This window comes from Oncorhynchus mykiss, chromosome 4, assembly GCF_057628025.1.
Source record: "Oncorhynchus mykiss isolate SJ-2025 chromosome 4, ASM5762802v1, whole genome shotgun sequence".
Lineage (NCBI taxonomy): Eukaryota > Metazoa > Chordata > Actinopteri > Salmoniformes > Salmonidae > Oncorhynchus > Oncorhynchus mykiss.
The window spans coordinates 69,847,989-69,875,205 of record NC_143025.1 but is presented as its reverse complement, the minus strand read 5'-3'; the positions used below and the strand labels follow the sequence as shown (position 1 = coordinate 69,875,205).

General features: G+C 44.3%; 1 protein-coding gene across 8 annotated transcripts in view; it reads right to left on the bottom strand.

Annotated features, from left to right (window-relative positions):
• Positions 1-27,217, bottom strand: part of enah (ENAH actin regulator) — a 155,668-nt gene that overhangs the window by 92,289 nt on the left and 36,162 nt on the right. The window contains exon 1 of one of the 8 annotated variants that reach the window (XM_090232893.1): positions 7,689-8,046. The exons of 5 other annotated variants lie outside the window; for them this stretch is intronic. In XM_090232893.1, the coding sequence (XP_090089019.1) occupies positions 7,689-7,702 (14 nt within the window). In that variant the 5' untranslated portion in view covers positions 7,703-8,046. Of the gene's footprint in view, positions 1-7,688; positions 8,047-27,217 lie in introns of those variants that run through there. 2 more of the 8 variants (XM_090232890.1, XM_036975861.2) reach the window with 2 other exon arrangements.

Sequence of the window (27,217 nt, the reverse complement as noted above, 5' to 3'; positions counted from 1 at the left end):
GGATTTTTGCTCACCGTTCTTGTGATCATTTTGACCCCACGGGGTGAGATCTTGCGTGGAGCCCAAGATCGAGGGAGATTATCAGTGGTCTTATATGTCTTCCATTTCCTAATAATTGCTCCCACAGTTGATTTCTTCAAACCAAGCTGCTTACCTATTGCAGATTCAGTCTTCCCAGCCTGGTGCAGGTCTACAATTTTGTTTCTGGTGTCCTTTGACAGCTCTTTGGTCTTGGCCATAGTGGAGTTTGGAGTGTGACTGTTTGAGGTTGTGGACAGGTGCCATTAATACAGGTAACGAGTGGAGGACAGAGGAGCCTCTTAAAGAAGAAGTTACAGGTCTGTGAGAGCCAGAAATCTTGCTTGTTTGTAGGTGACCAAATACTTATTTTCCACCATAATTTGCAAATAAATTAATAAAAAATCCTACAATGTGATTTTCTGGATTTTTTTTCTCATTTTGTCTGTCATAGTTGAAGTGTACCTATGATGAAAATTACAGGCCTCTCTCATCTTTTTAAGTGGGAGAACTTGCACAATTGATGGCTGACTAAATACTTTTTTGCCCCACTGTATGCTGAGCACATGTTGGCTGCTTTTCCATCACTCTGCGGTCCAACTCATCCCAAACCATCTCAATTGGGTTGAGGTCAGGTGATTGTGGAGACCAGGTCATTTGATGCAGCACTCCATCACTCTCCTTCTTGGTCAAATAGCCATTACACAGCATGGAGGTGTGTTGGGTCATTGTCCTGTTGAAAAACAAATGATAGCGAGACTAAGTGCAAAGCAGATGGGATGGTGTATTGCTGCAGAATGCTGTGGTAGCTATGCTGGTTAAGTTTGCCTTGAATTCTAAATAAATCACTGACAGTGTCACGAGCAAAGCACCCCCACACCATCACATCTCCCCCTCCATGCTTCACGGTGGAAACTACACATTCACCTACTCTGCGTCTCACAAAGACACGGCAGTTGGAACCAAAAATCTGGACCACTGGTCTAATGTCCATTGCTCATGTTTCTTGGCTCTAGCAAGTGTCTTCTTCTTATTGGTGTCCTTTAGTAGTGGTTTCTTTGTAGCAATTCAACCATGAAGGCCTGATTCACGCAGTCTGCTCTGAACAGTTGATGTTGAGATGTGTCTGTTACTTGAACTCTGTGAAGCATTTATTTGGGCTGCAATTTCTGAGGCTAATAACTAATGAACTTATCCTCTGCAGCAGAGGTAACTCTGGGTCTTCCTTTCCTTTGACGGTCCTCATGAGCCAGTTTCATCATAGCGCTTGATGGTTTTTGCGACTGCACTTGAAGAAACTTTCAAAGTTTTTGAAATTTTCCGGAATGACTGACCTTCATGTCTTAAAGTAATGATGGACTGTCGTTTGTCATTGCTTATTTGAGTTGTTCTTGCCAATATATGGACTTGGTCATTTACCAAATAGGACTATCTTCTGTATACCACCCCTACCTTGTCACAACACAACTGATTGGCTCAAACGCATTAAGAAGGAAAGAAATTCCACAAATGAACTTTTAACAAGGCACACCTGTTAATTAAAATGCATTCCAGGTGACTACCTCATGAAGCTGGTTGAGAGAAAGCCAAGAGTGTGCAAAGCTGTCATCAAGGCAAAGGGTGGCTACTTTGAAGAATGTATTTTTGATTTGTTTACATTTTTTTTGGTTACTACATCATTCCATATGTGTTGTTTCATAGTTTTGATGTCTTCACTATTTAGGAAATAGTCAAAATAAAGAAAAACTCTGGAATGATTAGGTGTGTCCAAACTTTTGACTGGTACTGTAGGTGTACATCAATTACACTCTGTCACCAATTTGCTTTAATGACAAAATTAGGTCTTTGGAAAAAGAGACAATGAGGGCAGCATTCAGACAGACAACAAGACATCTGTCATAGCCTGGGCACATATAGTTTATTATGCAGACTGAGTTCCAGCCTTTGACCTAAAGGTACACGAAGCAGTCTTTCTCCTTTCACACATTTCCCCCAGGGACCTTTGAGACAAATAATATTCTCTGGATCAATGACAACAAATGCAGAAAAAGTACAAAGAAATTGCACAAATCTGTTGAATAGCGGGCGTGGTGTGCTATAAAGAGTCTCTCGCATTTCAGCAATAACTTTCTTCACTTCTGACAAGGTCGCCCAACAGAGACAGATCTGCATAGTAATGTTGTTTATTCATTCAACTTTATTGTTCTTCAGCCAAAGCTTGTTAACGCAGCGACTTTGGTGTGAGCATCTCCGAGCCAATCCAGAGTGATGGAACCTAATGGGTATGTCTCGACTCTCGTCTCTTGCCAACATTGATGCAAGGTGACAGCTATGTACACAGGTGTGTCACCCAACAGAACCCGCTATTGCCAACGGGATAGCTCTGTTACCTGTGTATGGGAACTGTCAGAATGATGACGGTGGTGAGGAACCTTCACCTGATGTGAAGAGAAGGCTCAGTTTTAATGCCCTAGCTACATAACCTTGTCCCCAGGCGAATTGCTAGAGAGCTGGCTGGTGGACAGGACTACTACCACACCCCACATCTCTAGTGCTAATGTTTAGCTCAATATCTAACTCCTGAGGTTGTTGTTGTTCTATCGGCATCCTCTCCAGCTCCAGTCTGATCGATGATGTCATTGTTGCTAGGTACTGTTGTCATAAGCCAGAGACTGCTTTGAAACAAGTGCCTGTGTGTGTGTGGGGGGGGGGGGGGGGGGGGGGGGGGGGGACGACAACAAAGTTCTCACTCTGGTGTGGCCATGAAGAAATAAACAATTATAGCAATGCAAGAAGAAAAACAACCATGCCGAACAAGTTCATAACCAACTCAACCAGGAATAAAACACCCAATAAAAACATGTCTTGAGAAAATGGCTCAACCAGTCCCTCAATAACAAGAAGTTGACTGTCACGCCGGTTCCATAAGACTACGGTGATCTATACACTAACTCTTGATGAAATGGACTACCACCCTAACGCCATCTGTTCATGCCTTTGACATATGGCAATGTGTCCAATTTTCTGTAGCTGCATCTCCTCAGAAGCACCGGGGAGGGCTCTCTAAAGTGCAGCTGGTTAGGAACATGACCATCGGGGGAGCGAGACAAAACACACAGCTACGGCAATTAAGTCAAATTGATTCCACAAACCCGGGGGAGGCTACAGCCACACTTCAGCAGCTGATACACGTGTTCTGTAGAACAGCACAGCACACAACGAAAGACAATATACACATTATACCACGTCCCATTGTCCTGTACACTAATGTAAAACACCTACATATAGAACACATGGCTGAACATACAGTACATATTTTTATTTATTTTATTTGTTTCACCTTTATTTAACCAGGTAGGCAAGTTGAGAACAAGTTCTCATTTACAATTGCGACCTGGCCAAGATAAAGCAAAGCAGTTCGACACATACAACGACACAGAGTTACACATGGAGTAAAACAAACATACAGTCAACAATACAGTATAAACAAGTCTATATACGATGTGAGCAAATGAGGTGAGATAAGGGAGGTAAAGGCAAAAAGGCCATGGTGGCAAAGTAAATACAATATAGCAAGTAAAACACTGGAATGGTAGATTTGCAATGGGAGAATGTGCAAAGTAGAAATAAAAATAATGGGGGTGCAAAGGAGCAAAATAAATAAATAAATTAAATACAGTAGGAAAAGAGGTAGTTGTTTAGGCTAAATTATAGGTGGGCTATGTACAGGTGCAGTAATCTGTGAGCTGCTCTGACAGTTGGTGCTTAAAGCTAGTGAGGGAGATAAGTGTTTCAAGTTTCAGAGATTTTTGTAGTTCGTTCCAGTCATTGGCAGCAGAGAACTGGAAGGAGAGGCGGCCAAAGAAAGAATTGGTCCTGGGGGTGACTAGAGAGATATACCTGCTGGAGCGTGTGCTACAGGTGGGAGATGCAATGGTGACCAGCGAGCTGAGATAAGGGGGGACTTTACCTAGCAGGGTCTTGTAGATGACATGGAGCCAGTGGGTTTGGCGACGAGTATGAAGCGAGGGCCAGCCAACGAGAGCGTACAGGTCGCAATGGTGGGTAGTATATGGGGCTTTGGTGACAAAACGGATTGCACTGTGATAGACTGCATCCAATTTGTTGAGTAGGGTATTGGAGGCTATTTTGTAAATGACATCGCCAAAGTCGAGGATTGGTAGGATGGTCAGTTTTACAAGGGTATGTTTGGCAGCATGAGTGAAGGATGCTTTGTTGCGAAATAGGAAGCCAATTCTAGATTTAACTTTGGATTGGAGATGTTTGATATTGGTCTGGAAGGAGAGTTTACAGTCTAACCAGACACCTAAGTATTTGTAGTTGTCCACGTATTCTAAGTCAGAGCCGTCCAGAGTAGTAATGTTGGACAGGCGGGTAGGTACAGGTAGCGATCGGTTGAAGAGCATGCATTTAGTTTTACTTGTATTTAAGAGCAATTGGAGGCCACGGAAGGAGAGTTGTATGGCATTGAAGCTTGCCTGGAGGGTTGTTAACACAGTGTCCAAAGAAGGGCCAGAAGTATACAGAATGGTGTCGTCTGCGTAGAGGTGGATCAGAGACTCACCAGCAGCAAGAGCGACCTCATTGATGTATACAGAGAAGAGAGTCGGTCCAAGAAATGAACCCTGTGGCACCCCCATAGAGACCGCCAGAGACCCGAACAGCAGACCCTCCGATTTGACACACTGAACTCTATCAGAGAAGTAGTTGGTGAACCAGGCGAGGCAATCATTTGAGAAACCAAGGCTGTCGAGTCTGCCGATGAGGATGTGGTGATTGACAGAGTCGAAAGCCTTGGCCAGATCAATGAATACGGCTGCACAGTAATGTTTCTTAAGATAAGCGGTTAAGATATCATTTAGGACCTTGAGCGTGGCTGAGGTGCACCCATGACCAGCTCTGAAACCAGATTGCATAGCAGAGAAGGTATGGTGAGATTCGAAATGGTCGGTAATCTGTTTGTTGACTTGGCTTTCAAAGACCTTAGAAAGGCATGGTAGGATAGATATAGGTCTGTAGCAGTTTGGGTCAAGAGTGTCACCCCCTTTGAAGAGGGGGATGACCGCAGCTGCTTTCCAATCTTTGGGAATCTCAGACGACACGAAAGAGAGGTTGAACAGGCTAGTAATAGGGGTGGCAACAATTTTGGCAGATCATTTTAGAAAGAAAGGGTCCAGATTGTCTAGCCCGGCTGATTTGTAGGGGTCCAGATTTTGCAGCTCATTCAGAACATCAGCTGAGCAGATTTGGGAGAAGGAGAAATGGGGAAGGCTTGGGCGAGTTGTTGTGGGGGGTGCAGTGCTGTTGACCGGGGTAGGAGTAGCCAGGTGGAAAGCATGGCCAGCCGTAGAAAAATTCTCAATTATGGTGGATTTATCAGTGGTGACAGTGTTTCCTATCTTCAGTGCAGCGGGCAGCTGGGAGGAGGGGTTCTTATTCTCCATGGACTTTACAGTGTCCCAGAACTTTTTTGAGTTAGTGTTGCAGGAAGCAAATTTCTGCTTGAAAAAGCTAGCCTTGGCTTTTCTAACTGCCTGTGTATAATGGTTTCTAGCTTCCCACATATACATCAGTGGAGGCTTCTCAGAGGAGGAAGAGTATCATAAAAATAAAAATAGTGAAACATTTAAAAAAGTGATCCTTTTTTAGATAAAACTATACTAGATATATTAACATCACCAAATAATGTATTAAAACACACTGTTTTCCAATGAAGGTCTACAGTTGCCTCAATAGAACTCTGCAGGGTAGCACCATGGTGTAGCCGGAGGACAGCTAGCTTCAGTCCTCTTCACTTTCACTTTCACTGCTAGCCAATGCAGCTAGTTAGTTTGGCCTACTCAAACATATGGTTCAAACAGAGAGAGATGCTATGTTAGCTAACTGGCTACAGCTATCCACACGTGAAGGGAAAAGGTGAGAAGAGTGTACATGTGAGAAGGAATTCCACAACAAGCAAAATTATCATACTGTTTATATGTGGCTGCTATGAAAGTGAACTGTGTTTGTGTGTGATATGGGGTGTATTCATTCCGGCTATTCTGTTGAAAAAAAAATTTCTTAAATGGAGCGAACGGGACGAAATAGGGATAAACACACCTTAATTTGTACAAGCAAGAAGACAAGTACATTAGAGTGTCTAGTTTGAGAAACAGACGCCTCACAAGTCCTCAACTGGCAGCTTCATTAAATAGTACCCGCAAAACATCAGTCTCAATGCCAACAATGTCAACAATGAAGAGACGACTCCAGAATGCTGGCCTTCTAGGCAGAGTTCCTCTGTCCAGTATCTGTATTCTTTTGCCCATCTTAATATTTAATTTTTATTGGCCAGTCTGAGATATAGCTTTTTCTTTGCAACTCTGCCTAGAAGGCCAGTGTCCCGGAGTCACCCCTTCACTGTTGACAGTGGGGACTGGTGTTTTGCGGGAAATACTTAATGAAGCTGCAAGTTGAGGACTTGTGAGGCGTTTGTTTCTCAAACTAGACACTCTAATGTACTTGTCCTCTTCCTCAGTTGTGCACCGGGGCCTCCCACTCCTCTTTCTATTCTGGTTAAAGCCAGTTTGCGCTGTTCTGTGAAGGGAGTAGTAGACAGCGTTGTATGGGATCTTCAGTTTCTTGGAAATTCCTCGTATGGAATAGCCTTCCTTTCTCAGAACAAGAATAGACTAATGAGTTTCAGAAGAAAGGTCTTTGTTTCTGGCCATTTTGAGCCTGTAATCGAAACCACAAATGCTGATGCTCCAGATACTCAACTAGTCTAAAGAAGGCCAATTTTATTGCTTCTTTAATCAGAACATCAGTTTTCAGCTGCGCTAACATAATTGCAAAAGGGTTTTCTCATGATCAATTAGCCTTTTAAAATTACAAACTTGGATTAGCTAACACAACGTGCCATTAGAAAACAGGAGTGATGGTTGCTGATAATGGGCCTCCGTACGCCTATGTAGATATTCCATTAATAATCAGCCGTTTCCAGCTACAATAGTCATTTACAACATTAAGAATGTCTACACTGTATTTCTGATCAATTTGATGTTATTTTAAAGGACAAAACAAATACCTTTTCTTTCAAAAACAAGGACATTTCTAAGTGATCCCAAACTTTTGAACAGTAGTGTACATACATATTTACAGTACATACATGAACACTCATGCACACCCCCAGGGTAGGACTTAACTAAACAGCTTTTTATGAACTCATACCGAGTGTGCATCAATAAATATAGACCCACAGCAGCAAGCAGCTGAATGCTCCAGTCACTTCATCACAGGAGAAATACTGTCCTGTAACTGGACAGGAACTAGATCTGAATGGATTCTAAGAGGACATGGTCTATTAATATGAGCTATTCTGCTGGTAGAAAGAAGCCCCTATTAGACTAGGCTCTATTAATGAATCAGTTCTGGGATGGAGAGTAGAGAGGCTCACCAGTCAGCAGCTATGAAATCAGCACAGACAGACTCTGCCCTAATCCAAACTGGGAATAATGTAGTCACTGACTAGGTCAACTCTAGAGCCTTCTTAAAACAGAGACATATGGAGGAAGAGGACTCAAAGGAAACCACTTGCTAACATTACAAACCCACTACGTTCCCTTCCCACTCTTCCCCTGCTCGACAGAATCGCCACAGCAAGGACTTACGAGTCACGTGTCATGGCGGTGGAGGCAGCAACAGGTGTATCCAGCACCAACAACTGAGAAACGTCTGTCTGTCTGAGAGGGTCTGCCTTCGTCTGTGTCCTGCGAGGTCCAGAGAGGTGTCCAAAGAACTGCCCGACAGCACAGTGAGGCGACTGTGTAGACTAGAGGCTCCAACGGGCCTGCTGTCACTATGACCCCTCCTCCAGGGGGCTAAATCGGGCACTCAGGCAGCCCCCCACAGAATGAATCCCTCACCCCAGGAATAAACATGCTGACTGAAAGGCGTCATTGGGACGGTTTTGTCCAGGGGCTTTTCTGAGAGAGAGCAAACCCATCCTACCCCCTGCCCAACAACCCTTTAGCACTCACAGTACAGCGCTCTGATATGTTGGTCCGGTGAGCAAGGGGGACATTTTAGATATGACTGACAGACAAGCCAATGTATATTTGTCTGTAAGGCTGTATCACCATGGAGTATCAGTTTGGCCATACAGTATCACCCAACTCAGTCCTAGTCTCTAGCTAAATCAATGGAACCATGTGACATAATGATAGACCCTTGACTTCACAGAGAGACATGATATAGGTCTTATCATACAGCGTGTGAAGCACTGCCTCATCGTATTGATTCATCAGACTCCATTCTGAGGTGTTTTAAAACAACATCTAGTCATGTGACATAATTGACTTCACAGAGAGACATAATATAGGTCTTATCAAACAGCGTGTGAAGCACTGCCTCATCGTATTGATTCATCAGACTCCATTCTGAAAGGCCAACCTAATTCAAATAGGAAATGTGGGTCAAGACTTTAGTGTGTTATATGTCAAGGACCAAAAGGTCACAAGGTCCCTTTCCAGACCGCCAGGGCTAGGAGGAGTTTACAAGAACAATGGGGTCCTAAATCAGCACCCAAATAGAATCCATACTCACTGAACCCTCAGCAGAGCAGGCCACTGGCCCCCCACCCTAAACCTTCACAACTATTGTAAGAGGATGAATTAATACTTTGACATTTGCTGACCCTCAGACTACAGGAGCTGAAAGGATTGTGGCATCCTTGCCAGAGTAGGATGTAGTTGCCCATAGACAGTGATCTAAGGGTAGATTTTGAGTCCGTACCCCCCCCCCCCCCCCCCCTCCACCCCCCCACCCCCCAACCAAAGCGCCCTTGCCCGCCCTATGGGACTTTCTCCTGTATGTATGGGGAAGATGGCACCACCATGAGAGTGGACTGACGAGAACAAGAGGAGAAGAAACTGGCAACTGTGACTGAAACAAAAACCCATCAACACAATAAACAAGTCACTGTCTTAAGACAGAGATCAAATATATCACTTCTTTATAAAAAGACCTCTCTCCCTCCCCAGTTAACATTTTATCCTTATGGTCCATTGATCCTGTTTCTATGGTGACGTGGCCCTTTCATTCCAACGCAGGGAAATGGGCCAGTGGATTTTCAGGATTAGGGAGACATCCTTCTGCCTCTCAGATGCATTGTGTGTGTGTCCTTCTTTTGTCCTGGGTTAAAAACATCCTGCTCTGCTAAAAACACAGAATGAAGACCCGGTTCAGCCCAGGTCAGTAGTCAGGTGGGTTGGTACTAAACACAGCTCACTGTAGGCCAAGTCTCTTAACCTTGCAGAGGGAGGGAGGGCACAGGGCATTGCAGATCACCAGGTTGACATTCTTCCCCCCCCCCCCCCCCCCCCCAAAAAAAAAACGCAACAACGCGCCCATGCAAAGCCCTCACTCTGACACTCAGAAACATATTCCAGTGTCTGCCTGCAAGCTGAAAATCTTTGCCAGTGTGTGCGCGGGCATGTTTACGCTACCTGCCACTCCCCCCTCCGAACGTCAGGCTACTGCACTGATGTTACGAGCATAATTCAGAAGATAGGGAGATTTTTTTTATTAGCTAGAGAAGAATGGATTCACATTTCAGAGCTAGTAAAGGATGCTATAGGCATAGCTAGCTAGCTAGCTCAAATGACATTCAAAGTTCCTCCATAGAAGCCGCTACTCCTATGTACAGTCAGTCGGGCCAAAAGTTTTGAGAATGACACACATATTCATTTCCACAAAGTTTGCTGCTTCAGTGTCTTTAGATATTTTTGTCAGATGTTACTATGGAATACTGAAGTATAATTACAAGCATTTCATAAGTGTCAAAGGCTTTTATTGACAATTACATGAAGTTGATGCAAAGAGTCAATATTTGCAGTGTTGACCCTTCTTTTTCATCCGCACTGGCATGCTGTCAATTAACTTCTGGGCCACATCATGGCAGCCCATTCTTGCATAATCATTGCTGGGAGTTTGTCAGAATTTCTGGGTTTTTGTTTGTCCACCCGCCTCTTGATGATTGATCACAAGTTCTCAATGTGATTAAGGTCTGGGGAGTTTCCTGACCATTGACCCAAAATATCAATGTTTTGTTCCCCGAGCCACTTAGTTATCCCCTTTGCCTTATGGCAATGTGCTCCATCATGCTGGAAAAGGCATTGTTCGTCACCAAACTGTTCCTGGATGGTTGGGAGAAGTTGCTCTCAGAGGATGTGTTGGTACCATTCTTTATTCATGGCTGTGTTCTTAGGCAAAATTGTGAGTGAGCCCACTCCCTTGGCTGAGAAGCAACCTCACACATGAATGGTCTCAGGATGCTTTACTGTTGGCATGACACAGGACTGATGGTAGCGCTCACCTTGTCTTTTTTTCCGGATGCCCCAAACAATCGGAAGGGATTCATCAGAGAAAATGACTTTACCCAGGTCCTCAGCAGTCCAATCCCTGTACCTTTTGCAGAATATCAGTCTCTCCCTGATGTTTTTCCTGGAGAGAAGTGGCTTCTTTGCTGCCCTTCTTGACACCAGGCCATCCCTCCAAAAGTCTTCGCCTCACTGTGCGTGCAGATGCACTCATACCTGTCTGCTGCCATTCCTGAGCAAGCTCTGTACTGGTGGTGCCCCAATCACGCAGCTGAATCAACTTTCGGAGACTGTCCTGGTGCTTGCTGGACTTTCTTGGGCACCCTGAAGCCTTCTTCACAACATTTGAACCGCTCTCCTTGAAGTTCTTGATGATCTGATAAATGGTTGATTTAGGTGAAATCTTCCTGGCAGCAATATCCTTGCCTGTGAAGCCCTTTTTGTGCAAAGCAATGATGACGGCATGTTTCCTTGCAGGTAACCATGATTGACAGAGGAAGAACAATGATTCCAAGCACCACCCTCCTTTTGAAGCTTCCAGTCTGTTATTCAAACTCAATCAGCATGACAGAGTGATCTCCGGCCTTGTCCTCGTCAACACTCACACCTGTGTTAACGAGAGAATCACTGACATGATGTCAGCTGGTCCTTTTGTGGCAGGGCTGAAATGCAGTGTAAATGTTTTTGGGGGGGATTAAGATCATTTGCATGACAAAGAGGGACTTTGCAATTAATTGCAATTCATCTGATCACTCTTCATAACATTCTGGAGTATATGCAAATTGCCATCATACAAACTGAGGCAGCAGACTTTGTGAAAATTAATATTTGTGTCATTCTCAAAACTTCTAGCCACGACTGTATAATTCTGTGGACTTAAGTCAGATGATGCAGGTCATAAGATGTCCAGCCTTCGAGCCTCCTCCTCAAACTTTCTCGCTCTATTTCAACCTGCAAAATTTCAGTTGCATCTTGCGCCATAGGCTACACTTGTCCATCACGCACCTAAACAACTAGCTTGCCTGCTCTATCAGCACTGATTGGAGGAGTCATTTAATTTGCTAAAAGTTATTATTTTTTTTATTTCATAGTAAAAAATTTTTTTTAAAAAAGATAAAAAGTTACAACACCTGTTAAAAATGCAGCAGTAAGTGGAGTTGCATCTGTGAGATGCCGGAGAGGAAATTATCCCATGGAGGGAATCACAGTTGTGTTTGAATCCGCACATAAATCAGAGGCCTGCTGAGCTAGCTGGGTGGCTGGGGAGAAGCTTGTATTATTTGTTAGCAACCAGCCGTTGCTACAATAACCTTGAAACTGGTTGTGAATATTTTACTGATGCACAGCAGAGAGCTGGGGGGGAATCTGAGGACACTCATGTCTGTCTGCATACTATTCCTAACACGCACAATGAGCTTAAAGTCAGCCACTATCTTAGTACTGTGAGTAGAGTCTGACCAATGTAATGTAAGAGATTTAAAAAACAAAGTTATTTCACAGGTTAAAAAAGGAACAGAAAGGAACGATATAAAGCAGTACTTTTTTGGGGTTCAAACCTAGATATGCACTCAGACTCTTTGTGTATATGGGCCCTGGTCTGGTCTGGTCTGTGTAACTAACTGCCAAAGAGCTTTCTGTTCTGAGCAGTAAAGAGCTGAGTGATGAGGGCTGGTTGTTCCTCTATGGCCCTGATCTCTGTGGCCCAAACACAGTCACTGCTTTCATTGCAGACGTACATATGCTTGGGAATCCAGCAGAGACTGTTAGTGTCTGTCTAAAGCGGAGGGGACTGGGTTGTGGTGTGAGAGATGTCGAGGTAAAACCACCACAGGGACATTTTCTCCTGAACTACAACACAAGCATCGCTTAGAGATTGTGAAGACACCATGCTGTTGTGTAATTGCACCCAACAAGCATATCAAATGTATCTGATGAAGGGCTAAATCGCAACAGTGATTACTTCTCTACATTTCCCCTGATCGATAGAAGACTTACACGACGGGACAGCTAGCCATCTTAAGACGAGAATGCACTAACTGTAAGTCGCTCTAGGTAAGAGTGTCTGCTAAATGAATCGAATATAAAAATGGATAGGTGGGAAGGTCTGCTGTGTCTTTTCCCTGGCATCACAGACGGGCACCCCTGGGACCCTCGGCCTAGTTGATAAATGATCCTTTGAGGCCCCCTGAGTGACAGGTCAACAGAAGCAGTAGTCTGCCTTGTGGGTTCTATCAGTCAGCTTGTCAGCAGACTTCCCAGCCTGGTCACAAGCTGGATCTGTCCCACTGCAACGCTGAGACCGTAATCCCTAAATCTTTTAATATCATGTTGAAAATGCTCTGCTGTATGGACAGAAATGCCACGATGGACAAAGATCAGGTTTCACAGCAACGGTGAGGTTGGACTCTGGGGTTGGGCTGAATCTGACAACCCTCGAACATGCAGCACTCATACACACGGCAAACCTCAAGGCCTATGCTACTGTAGTCAACTATAAATCGGGCCTTAACTTATCCCTGTAACCTCCAAAGACACCTTATAGGGAGAAGAGGCAGAAGCAAAGCTTTACAGTATATGGGTAATATGCAGAGTCACTGAAATAAGCAAAGTCAATATACACAAACTGAAAAATCGATATATTGAGGAATTGACCTTAAAAACACCCCCTTAGCAAATTGATTCCGTTGGTCTGATAATTGATAGCATCAATGCTCAGTGCTACCCACAAATGTGGATCTACAGCAGTGGAGGCTGCTGAGGGGAGGACGGCTCAAAATAATGTCCGGAATGGAGTGGATGGAATGGCACCATGGAAACCATGTGTTTGATGTATTTGATACCATTCCACCTATTCTGCTCCAGCCATTACCACGAGCCCATTCTTTCCAATTAAGGTGCCACCAACTTCCTGTGATCTACAGTGTACTAAAACAAGTTAGGGCTGTACTTTTGTTAGACTCAATAACAGCTATAGAGTACAAACATATATTGATGGAAGGAAGCCATGAATCTCAGTGAGATAACTCCCACATGAGTGGAATTGAGTGAGTGAGTGGAATTCCACAGTCAACATAAAGCCAGTTCCAGAGGTGTTAAACAAACAAGAAATCTGCTTCTGATTAAAATAACACAGACTGGTCAGGAAGTAAACCTTCACAGCAGACATCTGTCTGCTTGTTTGGGATAAGAGGAGTTTACACATTGCAACCTCTAAAGTGAATGCGGGCAGAATTCTGCAATGCAAATTTAACGAGACGACCGTTTGCTGTGCTTACTAAAGTGGTGTAAATTCAGACTTTCCTGTACGCAAAGTGGACCGTGAGGAAATGGCACCTAAAAGATCCCACCATCTGAACTGTCAGTATCACTGCTAGAACGTTCTCTATGATGAGCACTACAGTACCAACATAGAGTTAACAGAACAATTAACAACTAAAAGTTATTGAATAAGTATAATGTACTCCTCTCTCCTCCAGGTTAAGGAGAGGTGTTTTACTGTCTGGGATATTAGTCTAATCCTCTCCTCTAGGTTAAGGAGAGGTGTTTTACTGTCTGGGATATTAGTCTAATCTTCTCCTCCAGGTTAAGGAGAGGTGTTTTACTGTCTGGGATATTAGTCTAATCCTCTCCTCCAGGTTAAGGAGAGGTGTTTTACTGTCTGGGATATTAGTCTAATCCTCTCCTCCAGGTTAAGGAGAGGTGTTTTACTGTCTGGGATATTAGTCTAATCCTCACCTCCAGGTTAAGGAGAGGTGTTTTACTGTCTGGGATATTAGTCTAATCCTCTCCTCCAGGTTAAGGAGAGGTGTTTTACTGTCTGGGATATTAGTCTAATCCTCTCCTCCAGGTTAAGGAGAGGTGTTTTACTGTCTGGGATGTTGGTCTAATCCTCTCCTCCAGGTTAAGGAGAGGTGTTTTACTGTCTGGGATATTAGTCTAATCTTCTCCTCCAGGTTAAGGAGAGGTGTTTTACTGTCTGGGATATTAGTCTAATCCTCTCCTCCAGGTTAAGGAGAGGTGTTTTACTATCTGGGATATTAGTCTAATCCTCTCCTCCAGGTTAAGGAGAGGTGTTTTACTGTCTGGGATGTTGGTCTAATCCTCTCCTCCAGGTTAAGGAGAGGTGTTTTACTGTCTGGGATATTAGTCTAATCCTCTCCTCCAGGTTAAGGAGAGGTGTTTTACTGTTTGGGATATTAGTCTAATCCTCTCCTCCAGGTTAAGGAGAGGTGTTTTACTGTTTGGGATATTAGTCTAATCCTCTCCTCCAGGTTAAGGAGAGGTGTTTTACTGTTTGGGATATTAGTCTAATCCTCTCCTCCAGGTTAAGGAGAGGTGTTTTACTGTCTGGGATGTTGGTCTAATCCTCTCCTCCAGGTTAAGGAGAGGTGTTTTACTGTCTGGGATATTAGTCTAATCTTCTCCTCCAGGTTAAGGAGAGGTGTTTTACTGTCTGGGATATTAGTCTAATCCTCTCCTCCAGGTTAAGGAGAGGTGTTTTACTATCTGGGATATTAGTCTAATCCTCTCCTCCAGGTTAAGGAGAGGTGTTTTACTGTCTGGGATGTTGGTCTAATCCTCTCCTCCAGGTTAAGGAGAGGTGTTTTACTGTCTGGGATATTAGTCTAATCCTCTCCTCCAGGTTAAGGAGAGGTGTTTTACTGTTTGGGATATTAGTCTAATCCTCTCCTCCAGGTTAAGGAGAGGTGTTTTACTGTCTGGGATATTAGTCTAATCCTCTCCTCCAGGTTAAGGAGAGGTGTTTTACTGTCTGGGATATTAGTCTAATCCTCTCCTCCAGGTTAAGGAGAGGTGTTTTACTGTCTGGGATATTAGTCTAATCCTCTCCTCCAGGTTAAGGAGAGGTGTTTTACTGTCTGGGATGTTGGTCTAATCCTCTCCTCCAGGTTAAGGAGAGGTGTTTTACTGTCTGGGATATTAGTCTAATCTTCTCCTCCAGGTTAAGGAGAGGTGTTTTACTGTCTGGGATATTAGTCTAATCCTCTCCTCCAGGTTAAGGAGAGGTGTTTTACTATCTGGGATATTAGTCTAATCCTCTCCTCCAGGTTAAGGAGAGGTGTTTTACTGTCTGGGATGTTGGTCTAATCCTCAAATCAAATCAAATCAAATCAAATTTTATTTGTCACATACACATGGTTAGCAGATGTTAATGCGAGTGTAGCGAAATGCTTGTGCTTCTAGTTCCGACAATGCAGTAATAACAAGTAATCTAACTAACAATTCCAAAACTACTGTCTTGTACACAGTGTAAGGGGATAAAGAATATGTACATAAGGATTTATGAATGAGTGATGGTACAGAGCAGTATAGGCAAGATACAGTAGATGGTATCGGGTACAGTATGTACAAATGAGATGAGTATGTAAACAAAGTGGCATAGTATAGTATAAAGTGGCTAGTGATACATGTATTACATAAGGATACCGTCGATGATATAGAGTACAGTATATACGTATGCATATGAGATGAATAATGTAGGGTAAGTAACATTTATATAAGGTAGCATTGTTTAAAGTGGCTAGTGATATATTTACATCATTTCCCATCAATTCCCATTATTAAAGTGGCTGGAGTTGAGTCAGTGTCAGTGTGTTGGCAGCAGCCACTCAGTGTTAGTGGTGGCTGTTTAACAGTCTGATGGCCTTGAGATAGAAGCTGTTTTTCAGTCTCTCGGTCCCAGCTTTGATGCACCTGTACTGACCTCGCCTTCTGGATGATAGCGGGGTGAACAGGCAGTGGCTCGGGTGGTTGATGTCCTTGATGATCTTTATGGCCTTCCTGTGACATCGGGTGGTGTAGGTGTCCTGGAGGGCAGGTAGTTTGCCCCCGGTGATGCGTTGTGCAGACCTCACTACCCTCTGGAGAGCCTTACGGTTGAGGGCGGTGCAGTTGCCATACCAGGCGGTGATACAGCCCGCCAGGATGCTCTCGATTGTGCATCTGTAGAAGTTTGTGAGTGCTTTTGGTGACAAGCCGAATTTCTTCAGCCTCCTGAGGTTGAAGAGGCGCTGCTGCGCCTTCTTCACGATGCTGTCTATATGAGTGGACCAATTCAGTTTGTCTGTGATGTGTATGCCGAGGAACTTAAAACTTGCTACCCTCTCCACTACTGTTCCATCGATGTGGATAGGGGGGTGTTCCCTCTGCTGTTTCCTGAAGTCCACAATCATCTCCTTAGTTTTGTTGACGTTGAGTGTGAGGTTATTTTCCTGACACCACACTCCGAGGGCCCTCACCTCCTCCCTGTAGGCCGTCTCATCGTTGTTGGTAATCAAGCCTACCACTGTTGTGTCGTCCGCAAACTTGATGATTGAGTTGGAGGCGTGCGTGGCCACGCAGTCGTGGGTGAACAGGGAGTACAGGAGAGGGCTCAGAACGCAACCTTGTGGGGCCCCAGTGTTGAGGATCAGCGGGGAGGAGATGTTGTTGCCTACCCTCACCACCTGGGGGCGGCCCGTCAGGAAGTCCAGTACCCAGTTGCACAGGGCGGGGTCGAGACCCAGGGTCTCGAGCTTGATGACGAGCTTGGAGGGTACTATGGTGTTGAATGCCGAGCTGTAGTCGATGAACAGCATTCTCACATAGGTATTCCTCTTGTCCAGATGGGTTAGGGCAGTGTGCAGTGTGGTTGAGATTGCATCGTCTGTGGACCTATTTGGGCGGTAAGCAAATTGGAGTGGGTCTAGGGTGTCAGGTAGGGTGGAGGTGATATGGTCCTTGACTAGTCTCTCAAAGCACTTCATGATGACGGATGTGAGTGCTACGGGGCGGTAGTCATAATCCTCTCCTCCAGGTTAAGGAGAGGTGTTTTACTGTCTGGGATATTAGTCTAATCCTCTCCTCCAGGTTAAGGAGAGGTGTTTTACTGTTTGGGATATTAGTCTAATCCTCTCCTCCAGGTTAAGGAGAGGTGTTTTACTGTTTGGGATATTAGTCTAATCCTCTCCTCCAGGTTAAGGAGAGGTGTTTTACTGTTTGGGATATTAGTCTAATCCTCTCCTCCAGGTTAAGGAGAGGTGTTTTACTGTTTGGGATATTAGTCTAATCCTCTCCTCCAGGTTAAGGAGAGGTGTTTTACTGTCTGGGATGTTGGTCTAATCCTCTCCTCCAGGTTAAGGAGAGGTGTTTTACTGTCTGGGATATTAGTCTAATCCTCTCCTCCAGGTTAAGGAGAGGTGTTTTACTGTCTGGGATATTAGTCTAATCTTCTCCTCCAGGTTAAGGAGAGGTGTTTTACTGTTTGGGATATTAGTCTAATCCTCTCCTCCAGATTAAGGAGAGGTGTTTTACTATCTGGGATATTAGTCTAATCCTCTCCTCCAGGTTAAGGAGAGGTGTTTTACTGTTTGGGATATTAGTCTAATCCTCTCCTCCAGGTTAAGGAGGGGTGTTTTACTGTCTGGGATGTTGGTCTAATCCTCTCCTCCAGGTTAAGGAGAGGTGTTTTACTGTCTGGGATGTTGTGTGTGTGTGTGTGCGCTTTTCTGCATATTAGGCCCTCGTTAAAATCAGAGAGACAGAGGTCTCTGTCGTCCTCCACACGTTTACATCCCATTATTCCCATGAGCCTCTTTCCACTGGGGATCACTCAACAAGAGAAATGTCTACACTGCATTCCTTCCACCTCAGCACTGCAACAGTCAGCCAGGGAGGCCCAAAATGAAAAGCCTTCAAGCTAGGAGATGCACAGGAGAACTATGCTGCTCTAAACGCAAATTACATTCTAACACCACTCTGGTTGGAAGCCCAGTATTTAATTCAGCTCTTGATGGAATAGGATCTGTAGCTATCGCCCGCCTCCAGTCCCAGTCTGGTCCTGAGAAGCATCCAAATTCTGGAGTGTTATAGAATGGTTTCGGCAGGTAGCCTGGAATCTGTACGAACTCACACTGAATATCGCTGGAATCCATTCTGAAACAGAGCAATATTCAGTTTGGAGTCCAGGCTATTAAGGGTGGGTCAGGGTTGGGGGTCAAAGTTTCACGAGGCTCTCTGTCAAACATCAATCTCTGTAAAGCCTTGTAGACAGGAGGAAGGACAGAGTTAGCCTGGAAAAACACAGTCTCTGGCCTGAGGAGAAACTGTGCCGACAGTGCTGAATTCTGCAGTGCTGTTTATAGCCCAAACAGACCGTGTGATACGTGGGGAAGGGGGAGTGGTGTCATGCCCTGCCACTTTTGACTCTTACGACAATTGAGTGGAGAGTGGTTACTCGGGATTACTGTGGAGAGTGAGTGAATTGATTATGCAAACTTCTGGACATAGATTATGAAACAGGAGCAGGGTCTGGAGTGGTCCGTATGACCTTTTGGTGACCTAGTGGCAGTAATAGTGCTGACACAGAGGGAGAGACAGGGAGGTAGCAGTGGCAGTCCCCAGGGAGACATCAGCAGTGGTGTGGTCAGCTAGTCTCCAACTGGCCTGGGGCATCTTCTAATACACATGGACGCTGAGACGAAGTGCTCCCATGCACAACAACAACGACGACGTCGTCATCTATAGGTGGACTGTTCTACTCTGAATGTGGCTTGTTGACATTTGTAGGAAGAGCTAGGCCTACATAAACATATCTCCAGATCTCATCTCTACGCCTCACACTCATTTTACAGACCGTACCAAGACGTTTTGGAACATCTTTGTCTTGTGAATGAGACACACATCATAACAGAAGACAAGTAGAGACCTAGCCTACTTGGACTTTGTCGTTCATCTTTATCTCGTGAATGAGCCACACATCATAACAGAAGACAAGTAGAGACCTAGCCTACTTGGACTTTTTCGTTCATCTTTATCTCGTGAATGAGCCACACATCATAACAGAAGACAAGTAGAGACCTAGCTTACTTGGACTTTGTCGTTCATCTTTATCTCGTGAATGAGCCACACATCATAACAGAAGACAAGTAGAGACCTAGCTTACTTGGACTTTGTCGTTCATCTTTATCTCGTGAATGAGCCACACATCATAACAGAAGACAAGTAGAGACCTAGCTTACTTGGACTTTGTCGTTCATCTTTATCTCGTGAATGCACCAAGCTAAAGTATCACTCTGAACATGCACTGGGTGGGTAACCTATATTGTACTTTGCTTTGTTGACTTCAGACATGCCTCAAGAAGTGGAGAGTCACACTTTCATTTGGCTGTTCCTTAGAGATGTGAATGTGTTTTGAGTTTGACTAAAGAGGAAGTAACTCTAAAGCCTTTAAAGCCACTAAACCCCATGCCTAAGGTTTGCCAAACCGGAGCCTTCGAATCTTCCCATAGACCAGAAGATTGCCAAGGCTACAGCTGAACAAGTCTCCCAGAGAAGAACAGTCCCCCGAGCAATACGAATCAGAGAAGAGACATGCAGACTAACATGGGTCTGTGCTTCTCACTGCATCTTCCAGGAGCAGTAGGCGTCTCTCTGAACTAGGAAGGGAACCGAAGGGAACGGGTAGAATGATCTAATACAAAGCCAAGTGGACTTAGGAAATGTCCAGGGGTCAGCAGTTTTACTGTGTCAGAATGCTTCCAGGGGTGCCGTGCTGGCAATGAAGCTTAGAACACAACAAGATAAGCAAGAGAAACATCAGACTCTCTTCCAAATGACATTTCTGCATGTGTTGATGAAACCACCACCCTCTTTCCTCCTCTCCTTGCACATCCCATTGCATTGCCTTTTTTAAATTAAGCCTTGCTTTGAGCTTGGCTGTTGGGTAAGATGCTCTGTGTGGGGTAGAATTACCATGCAAGAGTAGAGAAAAGCAGGATAGGGGAATTGAACAGGGGAATTCTTTACATTTTCACAAAGGCTGGTTGTTTGCCATGAGAACCCTAAATGCCTTTTCAGCAGGCGGACAGCGGGAAGAGTGAGAGAGGGGAGGAAGAGAAGAGACGAATGAGCAGGAGAAAGTGGAGGAAGAGGGAGGGGGCTGAGTGTTAATATTCTAACTGGCCTACTGAGCTCAGAGACAGTCTCTCAGGCCTGCTGTCAACATCGCTGACGAGATGGGAAGAGGTGGTGTGTGTTTTGGAGAGGACACTTCAGAGCTGACATACATGGCAGATACATTTGGTTGTGGTAATAGGAGAGATGATGTATTGCATGCAATATGAGTCCGCCCAAGACATCCCATAGTCGCACTACATCAGCATCAGCCTGAATGCTTAGTGAAAAGCTTGGTGTTGAACAGGCTGATGAATGTCAGAGAACTGCCTTCAGTTCTTTGTATTGAAGGAGCACCTGTTGTTGTGGGTGTGAAGATGGAGGGAGGGAGGGAACGAGAGGGTGAGCAACAACCAGGGAACAGCTGACGTGTATGGAGAGGTGAGAATTATGCTAACCTGTCAGAGTGTCAGAGCAATTTAGTAAGGACCTGATAAACTGTGCTGCTCGTGACACACTTACCGACTTCACTCAAGGCACTTAGATTACTTAGTTACTGGAAAGATTAAACTACCAACGGGACATTAAAAACTGTAACATCTTATGCTTCACGGAGTCGTGGCTGAACGACAACAATATCAACATACAGCTGGCTGGTTATATGACGTACCGGCAGAATAGAACAGTGGCGTCTGGTAAGACAAGGGGCGGAGGTCTATGTATTTTTGTAAACAACAGCTGGTGCTATTTCTGGCCCGAGGTAGAGTTTCTCATAATAAGCTGCAGACCACACTACCTACCGAGAGAGTTTTCATCTATATTCTATGTAGCTGTTTTACATACCACCACAGTCAGAGGCAAGCACCAAGATAGCATTGAATGAGCTGTATTCCGCCATAAGCAAACAAGAAAACGCTCACCCAGAGGCGGCGCTCCTAGTATCTGGGAAATTTAATGCAGGGAAACTTAAATCAGTTTTAACAAATTTCTATCAGCATGTTAAATGTGCAACCAGAGGGAAAAGAACTCTGGACCGCCTATACTCCACACACAGAGATACATACAAACCTCTCCCTCGCCCTCCATTTGGCAAATTTGACCATAATTCCATCCTCCTGATTCCTGCTTACAAGCAAAAATTTAAGCAGGAAGTACCAGTGACTAGATCAATAAAAAAAGTGGTCAGATGAAGCAGATGCTAAGCTACAGGACAGTTTTGCTATCACAGACTGGAATATGTTTCGGGATTCCTCCAATGGCATTGAGGAGTACACCACATCTATCATTGGCTTCATAAATAAGTGCATCGATGTCGTCGTCCCCACAGTGACTGTACAGTCGTGAACATACCCAAACCAGAGCCATAGATTACAGGCATCTGCACTGAGCTAAAGGCTAGAGCTTATAAGAAATCCCGCTATGCCCTCCGGCAAACCATCAAACAGGCAAAGCCTCAATACAGGACTAAGACCGGCTCTCGTACTACACCAGCTCTGACGCTCGTTGGATGTGGCAGGGCATGCAAACCATTACAGACTACAAAGGGAAGAACAGCTGAGAGCTGCCCAGTGACACGAGACTGCCGGACGAGCTAAACTACTTCTATGCTGGCATCGAGGCAAATAACACTGAAATACAGTGCCTTGCGAAAGTATTCGGCCCCCTTGAACTTTGCGACCTTTTGCCACATTTCAGGCTTCAAACATAAAGATATAAAACTGCATTTTTTTGTGAAGAATCAACAACAAGTGGGACACAATCATGAAGTGGAATGACATTTATTGGATATTTCAAACTTTTTTAACAAATCAAAAACAGAAAAATTGGGCGTGCAAAATGATTCAGCCCCCTTAAGTTAATACTTTGTAGCGCCACCTTTTGCTGCGATTACAGCTGTAAGTCGCTTGGGGTATGTCTCTCTCAGTTTTGCACATTGAGAGACTGAAATGTTTTCCCATTCCTCCTTGCAAAACAGCTTGAGCTCAGTGAGGTTGGATGGAGAGCATTTGTGAACAGCAGTTTTCAGTTCTTTCCACAGATTCTCGATTGGATTCAGGTCTGGACTTTGACTTGGCCATTCTAACACCTGGATATGTTTATTTTTGAACCATTCCATTGTAGATTTAGCTTTATGTTTTGGATCATTGTCTTATTGGAAGACAAATCTCCGTCCCAGTCTCAGGTCTTTTGCAGACTCCATCAGGTTTTCTTCCAGAATGGTCCTGTATTTGGCTCCATCCATCTTCCCATCAATTTTAACCATCTTCCCTGTCCCTGCTGAAGAAAAGCAGGCCCAAACCATGATGCTGCCACCACCATGTTCGACAGTGGGGATGGTGTGTTCAGCTGTGTTGCTTTTACGCCAAACATAACGTTTTGCAATGTTGCCAAAAAGTTCAATTTTGGTTTCATCTGACCAGAGCACCTTCTTCCACATGTTTGGTGTGTCCCCCAGGTGGCTTGTGGCAAACTTTAAACAACACTTTTTATGGATATCTTTAAGAAATGGCTTTCTTCTTGCCACTCTTCCATACAGGCCAGATTTGTGCAATATACGACTGATTGTTGTCCTATGGACAGAGTCTCCCACCTCAGCTGTAGATCTCTGCAGTTCATCCAGAGTGATCATGGGCCTCTTGGCTGCATCTCTGATCAGTCTTCTCCTTGTATGAGCTGAAAGTTTAGAGGGACGGCCAGGTCTTGGTAGATTTGCAGTGGTCTGATACTCCTTCCATTTCAATATTATCGCTTGCACAGTGCTCCTTGGGAGGTTTAAAGCTTGGGAAATATTTTTGTATCCAAATCCGGCTTTAAACTTCTTCACAACAGTACCTCGGACCTGCCTGGTGTGTTCCTTGTTCTTCATGATGCTCTCTGCGCTTTTAACGGACCTCTGAGACTATCACAGTGCAGGTGCATTTATACGGAGACTTGATTACACACAGGTGGATTGTATTTATCATCATTAGTCATTTAGGTCAACATTGGATCATTCAGAGATCCTCACTGAACTTCTGGAGAGAGTTTGCTGCACTGAAAGTAAAGGGGCTGAATAATTTTGCACGCCCAATTTTTCAGCTTTTGATTTGTTAAAAAAGTTTGAAATATCCAATAAATGTCGTTCCACTTCATGATTGTGTCCCACTTGTTGTTTATTCTTCACAAAAAAATACAGTTTTATATCTTTATGTTTGAAGCCTGAAATGTGGCAAAAGGTCGCAAAGTTCAAGGGGGCCGAATACTTTCGCAAGGCACTGTATACATGAGAGCACCAGCTGTACTGGAAGACTGTGTGATCACGCTCTCGGCAGCCGATGTGAGTAAGACCTTTAGACAGGTCAACATTCACAAGGTTGCAGGGCCAGACAGATTACCAGGTTGTGTACTGCGAGCATGCGTTGACCAACTAGCAAGTGTCTTCACTGACATTTTCAACCTCTCCCTGTCCGAGTCTGTAATACCAACATGTTTTAAGCAGACCACCATCGTGCCTGTGCCCAAGAACACTAAGGTAACCTGCCTAAATGATTACCGACCCGTAGCACTCACGTCTGCAGCCATGAAGGGCTCTGAAAGGCTGGTCATGGCTCACATCAACACCATCATTCCAGAAACCCTTGCATACTGCCCCAACAGATCCACAGATGATGGAGTCTCTATTGCACTCCACACTGCCCTTTCCCACCTGGACAAAAGGAACACCTATGTGAGAATGCTATTCATTGACTACAGCTCAGCATTCAACACCATAGTGCCCTCAAAGCTCATCAATAAGCTAAGGACCCTGGGACTAAACATCTCCATCTGCAACTCCCTCCACGCTGATCCTCAACACAGGGGCCCTCAGGGGTGCGTGCTCAGCCCCCTCTTGCACTTCCTGTTCATTCATGACTGCACGGCCAGGCACGACTCCAACACCATCATTAAATTGCCGGTGACACAACAGTGGTAGGCCTGATCACAGACAACAACGAGACAGCCTATGGGGAGGAGGTCAGAGACCTGGCGGTGTGGTGCCAGAATAACAACCTATCCCTCAACGTGGTCAAGACAAAGGAGATGATTGTGGACTACAGGAAAAAGAGGACAGAGCACGCCCCCATTCTCATCGACAGGGCTGCAGTGGAGCAGGTTGAGAGCTTCAAGTTCCTTGGTGTCCACATCAAACTAACATGGTGCAAGCACACCATGACAGTCGTGAAGCGGGCCCGACAAAACCTATTCACAGAAAAGATTTGGCATCCTCAGAAGATTCTACAGCTGCACCATCGAGAGCATCCTAACTGGTTGCATCACTACCTAGGATGGCAACTGCTCGGCCGCAAGGCACTACAGAGGGTAGTGCGAACAGACCAGTACATCACTGGGGCCACGCTTCCTGCCATGCAGGACCTCTATACCAGGCGATGTCAGAGGAAGGCCCTAAAAAATGTCATAGACTGTTCTCTCTGCTACCACAAGGCAAGTGGTACTGGAGCGTCAAATCTAGGTCCAAGAGACTTCTTAACAGCTTCTACCCCCAAGCCAAAAAGACTCCTGAACATCTAGTCAAATGGCTACCCAGACTATTTGCATTGCCCCCCCTCCAACACCACTGCCACTCTCTGTTGTCATCTGTGCATTCTTACTTCAGCCTCCAGTTTTTCCCTATTTTCCATTCTAAGCTTCTTGATCAGAGGGGCTTGGGAAATGATATGACCCCTTGTGGTTGCTGTAGCAGCATCCCAGATAGTTTCAGTTGAGACAGGAGAGAGTTGATTGTTGAGACAGAAATGTGTTAATTTATATTTTAGCACACTCCTTCATTGTTAAGCAGAAATGTATTAAGTCTCAAAATATCTCATTTTGGGGATTGTTTTGCCAATTTCAATATCTAAATTCACTGGAGCATGGTCAGAAATTACTTTAGAACCAATCGCACATGACTGGGCAACATGCATGTAAGTAGAGGGCATACAAAAATAGTCAAATCTAGAATATAAATAATGGGGTCTAGAGTAGAAAGTATAGTCTCTGACATTAGGATTTAGGATTTATGTCTACTAAACCAGATGATTCACAAATGCTTCTGAGAGCATTTGAGGCTCTATGATTCGAGACTGGAGCAGTTGATGATTTACCCAAAGTAAAATTAAAATCTCCTGAAATAAACCCAAGTCCCTTGCAGTGTTGATTAAATAATACAATCATGTCAGACACAAATTTGGGGGAGTCTGTTCGGGCCATATACATTTAGTATAGTAATATGTTGACCAAGTATCAAAATAAATCATCCTTCAGGGTCTGTGTCTTGGTGCTCAAATATACATGAGACGTGCCTCTTTTGTTTGAACTAAAATAAGAAAAGTACACCTGGCCCACCCAGTCGCTCTTCAGCTTAGCATGTTCTGTTGAAGATAAATGGGTCTCCTGTAGCACAGCAATTGAAACTCTTTCCTTTAAAAATGCCCCGAACATTCCAGGAGAATGCTTTAAAATGATCTGTTAATGTTACAGTAGTATTAAAGAATAACTTAACACAGACTGAGTAGTGCATCACAAAAACAAAACAATTAGACATTTGTGTAACCCTAGACTAAAATAAAAACCACACTGCAGAGTCCCCAAATGAAACGACAGACCCCATAAATAGTACCTACCCTGTTTTCTGCCACGTTACTGACAAGAAGCCCACTAAGAGTTAAGAAGAAGGAAAAAAGAAAGAAAATGTTTCACTATGTCCTATGTTGAATAAAGGGGAATTAACATAGATCTATGGACATGTTGAATAAAGGGGAATTAACATACAGTGCCTTGCGAAAGTATTCGGCCCCCTTGAACTTTGCGACGTTTTGCCACATTTCAGGCTTCAAACATAAAGATATAAAACTGTATTTTTTTGTGAAGAATCAACAACAAGTGGGACACAATCATGAAGTGGAACGACATTTATTGGATATTTCAAACTTTTTTAACAAATCAAAAGCTGAAAAATTGGGCGTGCAAAATTATTCAGCCCCCTTAAGTTAATACTTTGTAGAGCCACCTTTTGCTGCGATTACAGCTGTAAGTCGCTTGGGGTATGTCTCTATCAGTTTTGCACATCGAGAGACTGAAATATTTTCCCATTCCTCCTTGCAAAACAGCTCGAGCTCAGTGAGGTTGGATGGAGAGCATTTGTGAACAGCAGTTTTCAGTTCTTTCCACAGATTCTCGATTGGATTCAGGTCTGGACTTTGACTTGGCCATTCTAACACCTGGATATGTTTATTTTTGAACCATTCCATTGTAGATTTTGCTTTATGTTTTGGATCATTGTCTTGTTGGAAGACAAATCTCCGTCCCAGTCTTAGGTCTTTTGCAGACTCCATCAGGTTATCTTCCAGAATGGTCCTGTATTTGGCTCCATCCATCTTCCCATCAATTTTAACCATCTTCCCTGTCCCTGCTGAAGAAAAGCAGGCCCAAACCATGATGCTGCCACCACCATGTTTGACAGTGGGGATGGTGGTTCAGGGTGATGAGCTGTGTTGCTTTTACGCCAAACATATTGTTTTGCATTGTTGCCAAAAAGTTAAATTTTGGTTTCATCTGACCAGAGCACCTTCTTCCACATGTTTGGTGTGTCTCCCAGGTGGCTTGTGGCAAACTTTAAACAACACTTTTTATGGATATCTTTAAGAAATGGCTTTCTTCTTGCCACTCTTCCATAAAGGCCAGATTTGTGCAATATACGACTGATTGTTGTCCTATGGACAGAGTCTCCCACCTCAGCTGTAGATCTCTGCAGTTCATCCAGAGTGATCATGGGCCTCTTGGCTGCATCTCTGATCAGTCTTCTCCTTGTATGAGCTGAAAGTTTAGAGGGACGGCCAGGTCTTGGTAGATTTGCAGTGGTCTGATACTCCTTCCATTTCAATATTATCACTTGCACAGTGCTCCTAGGGATG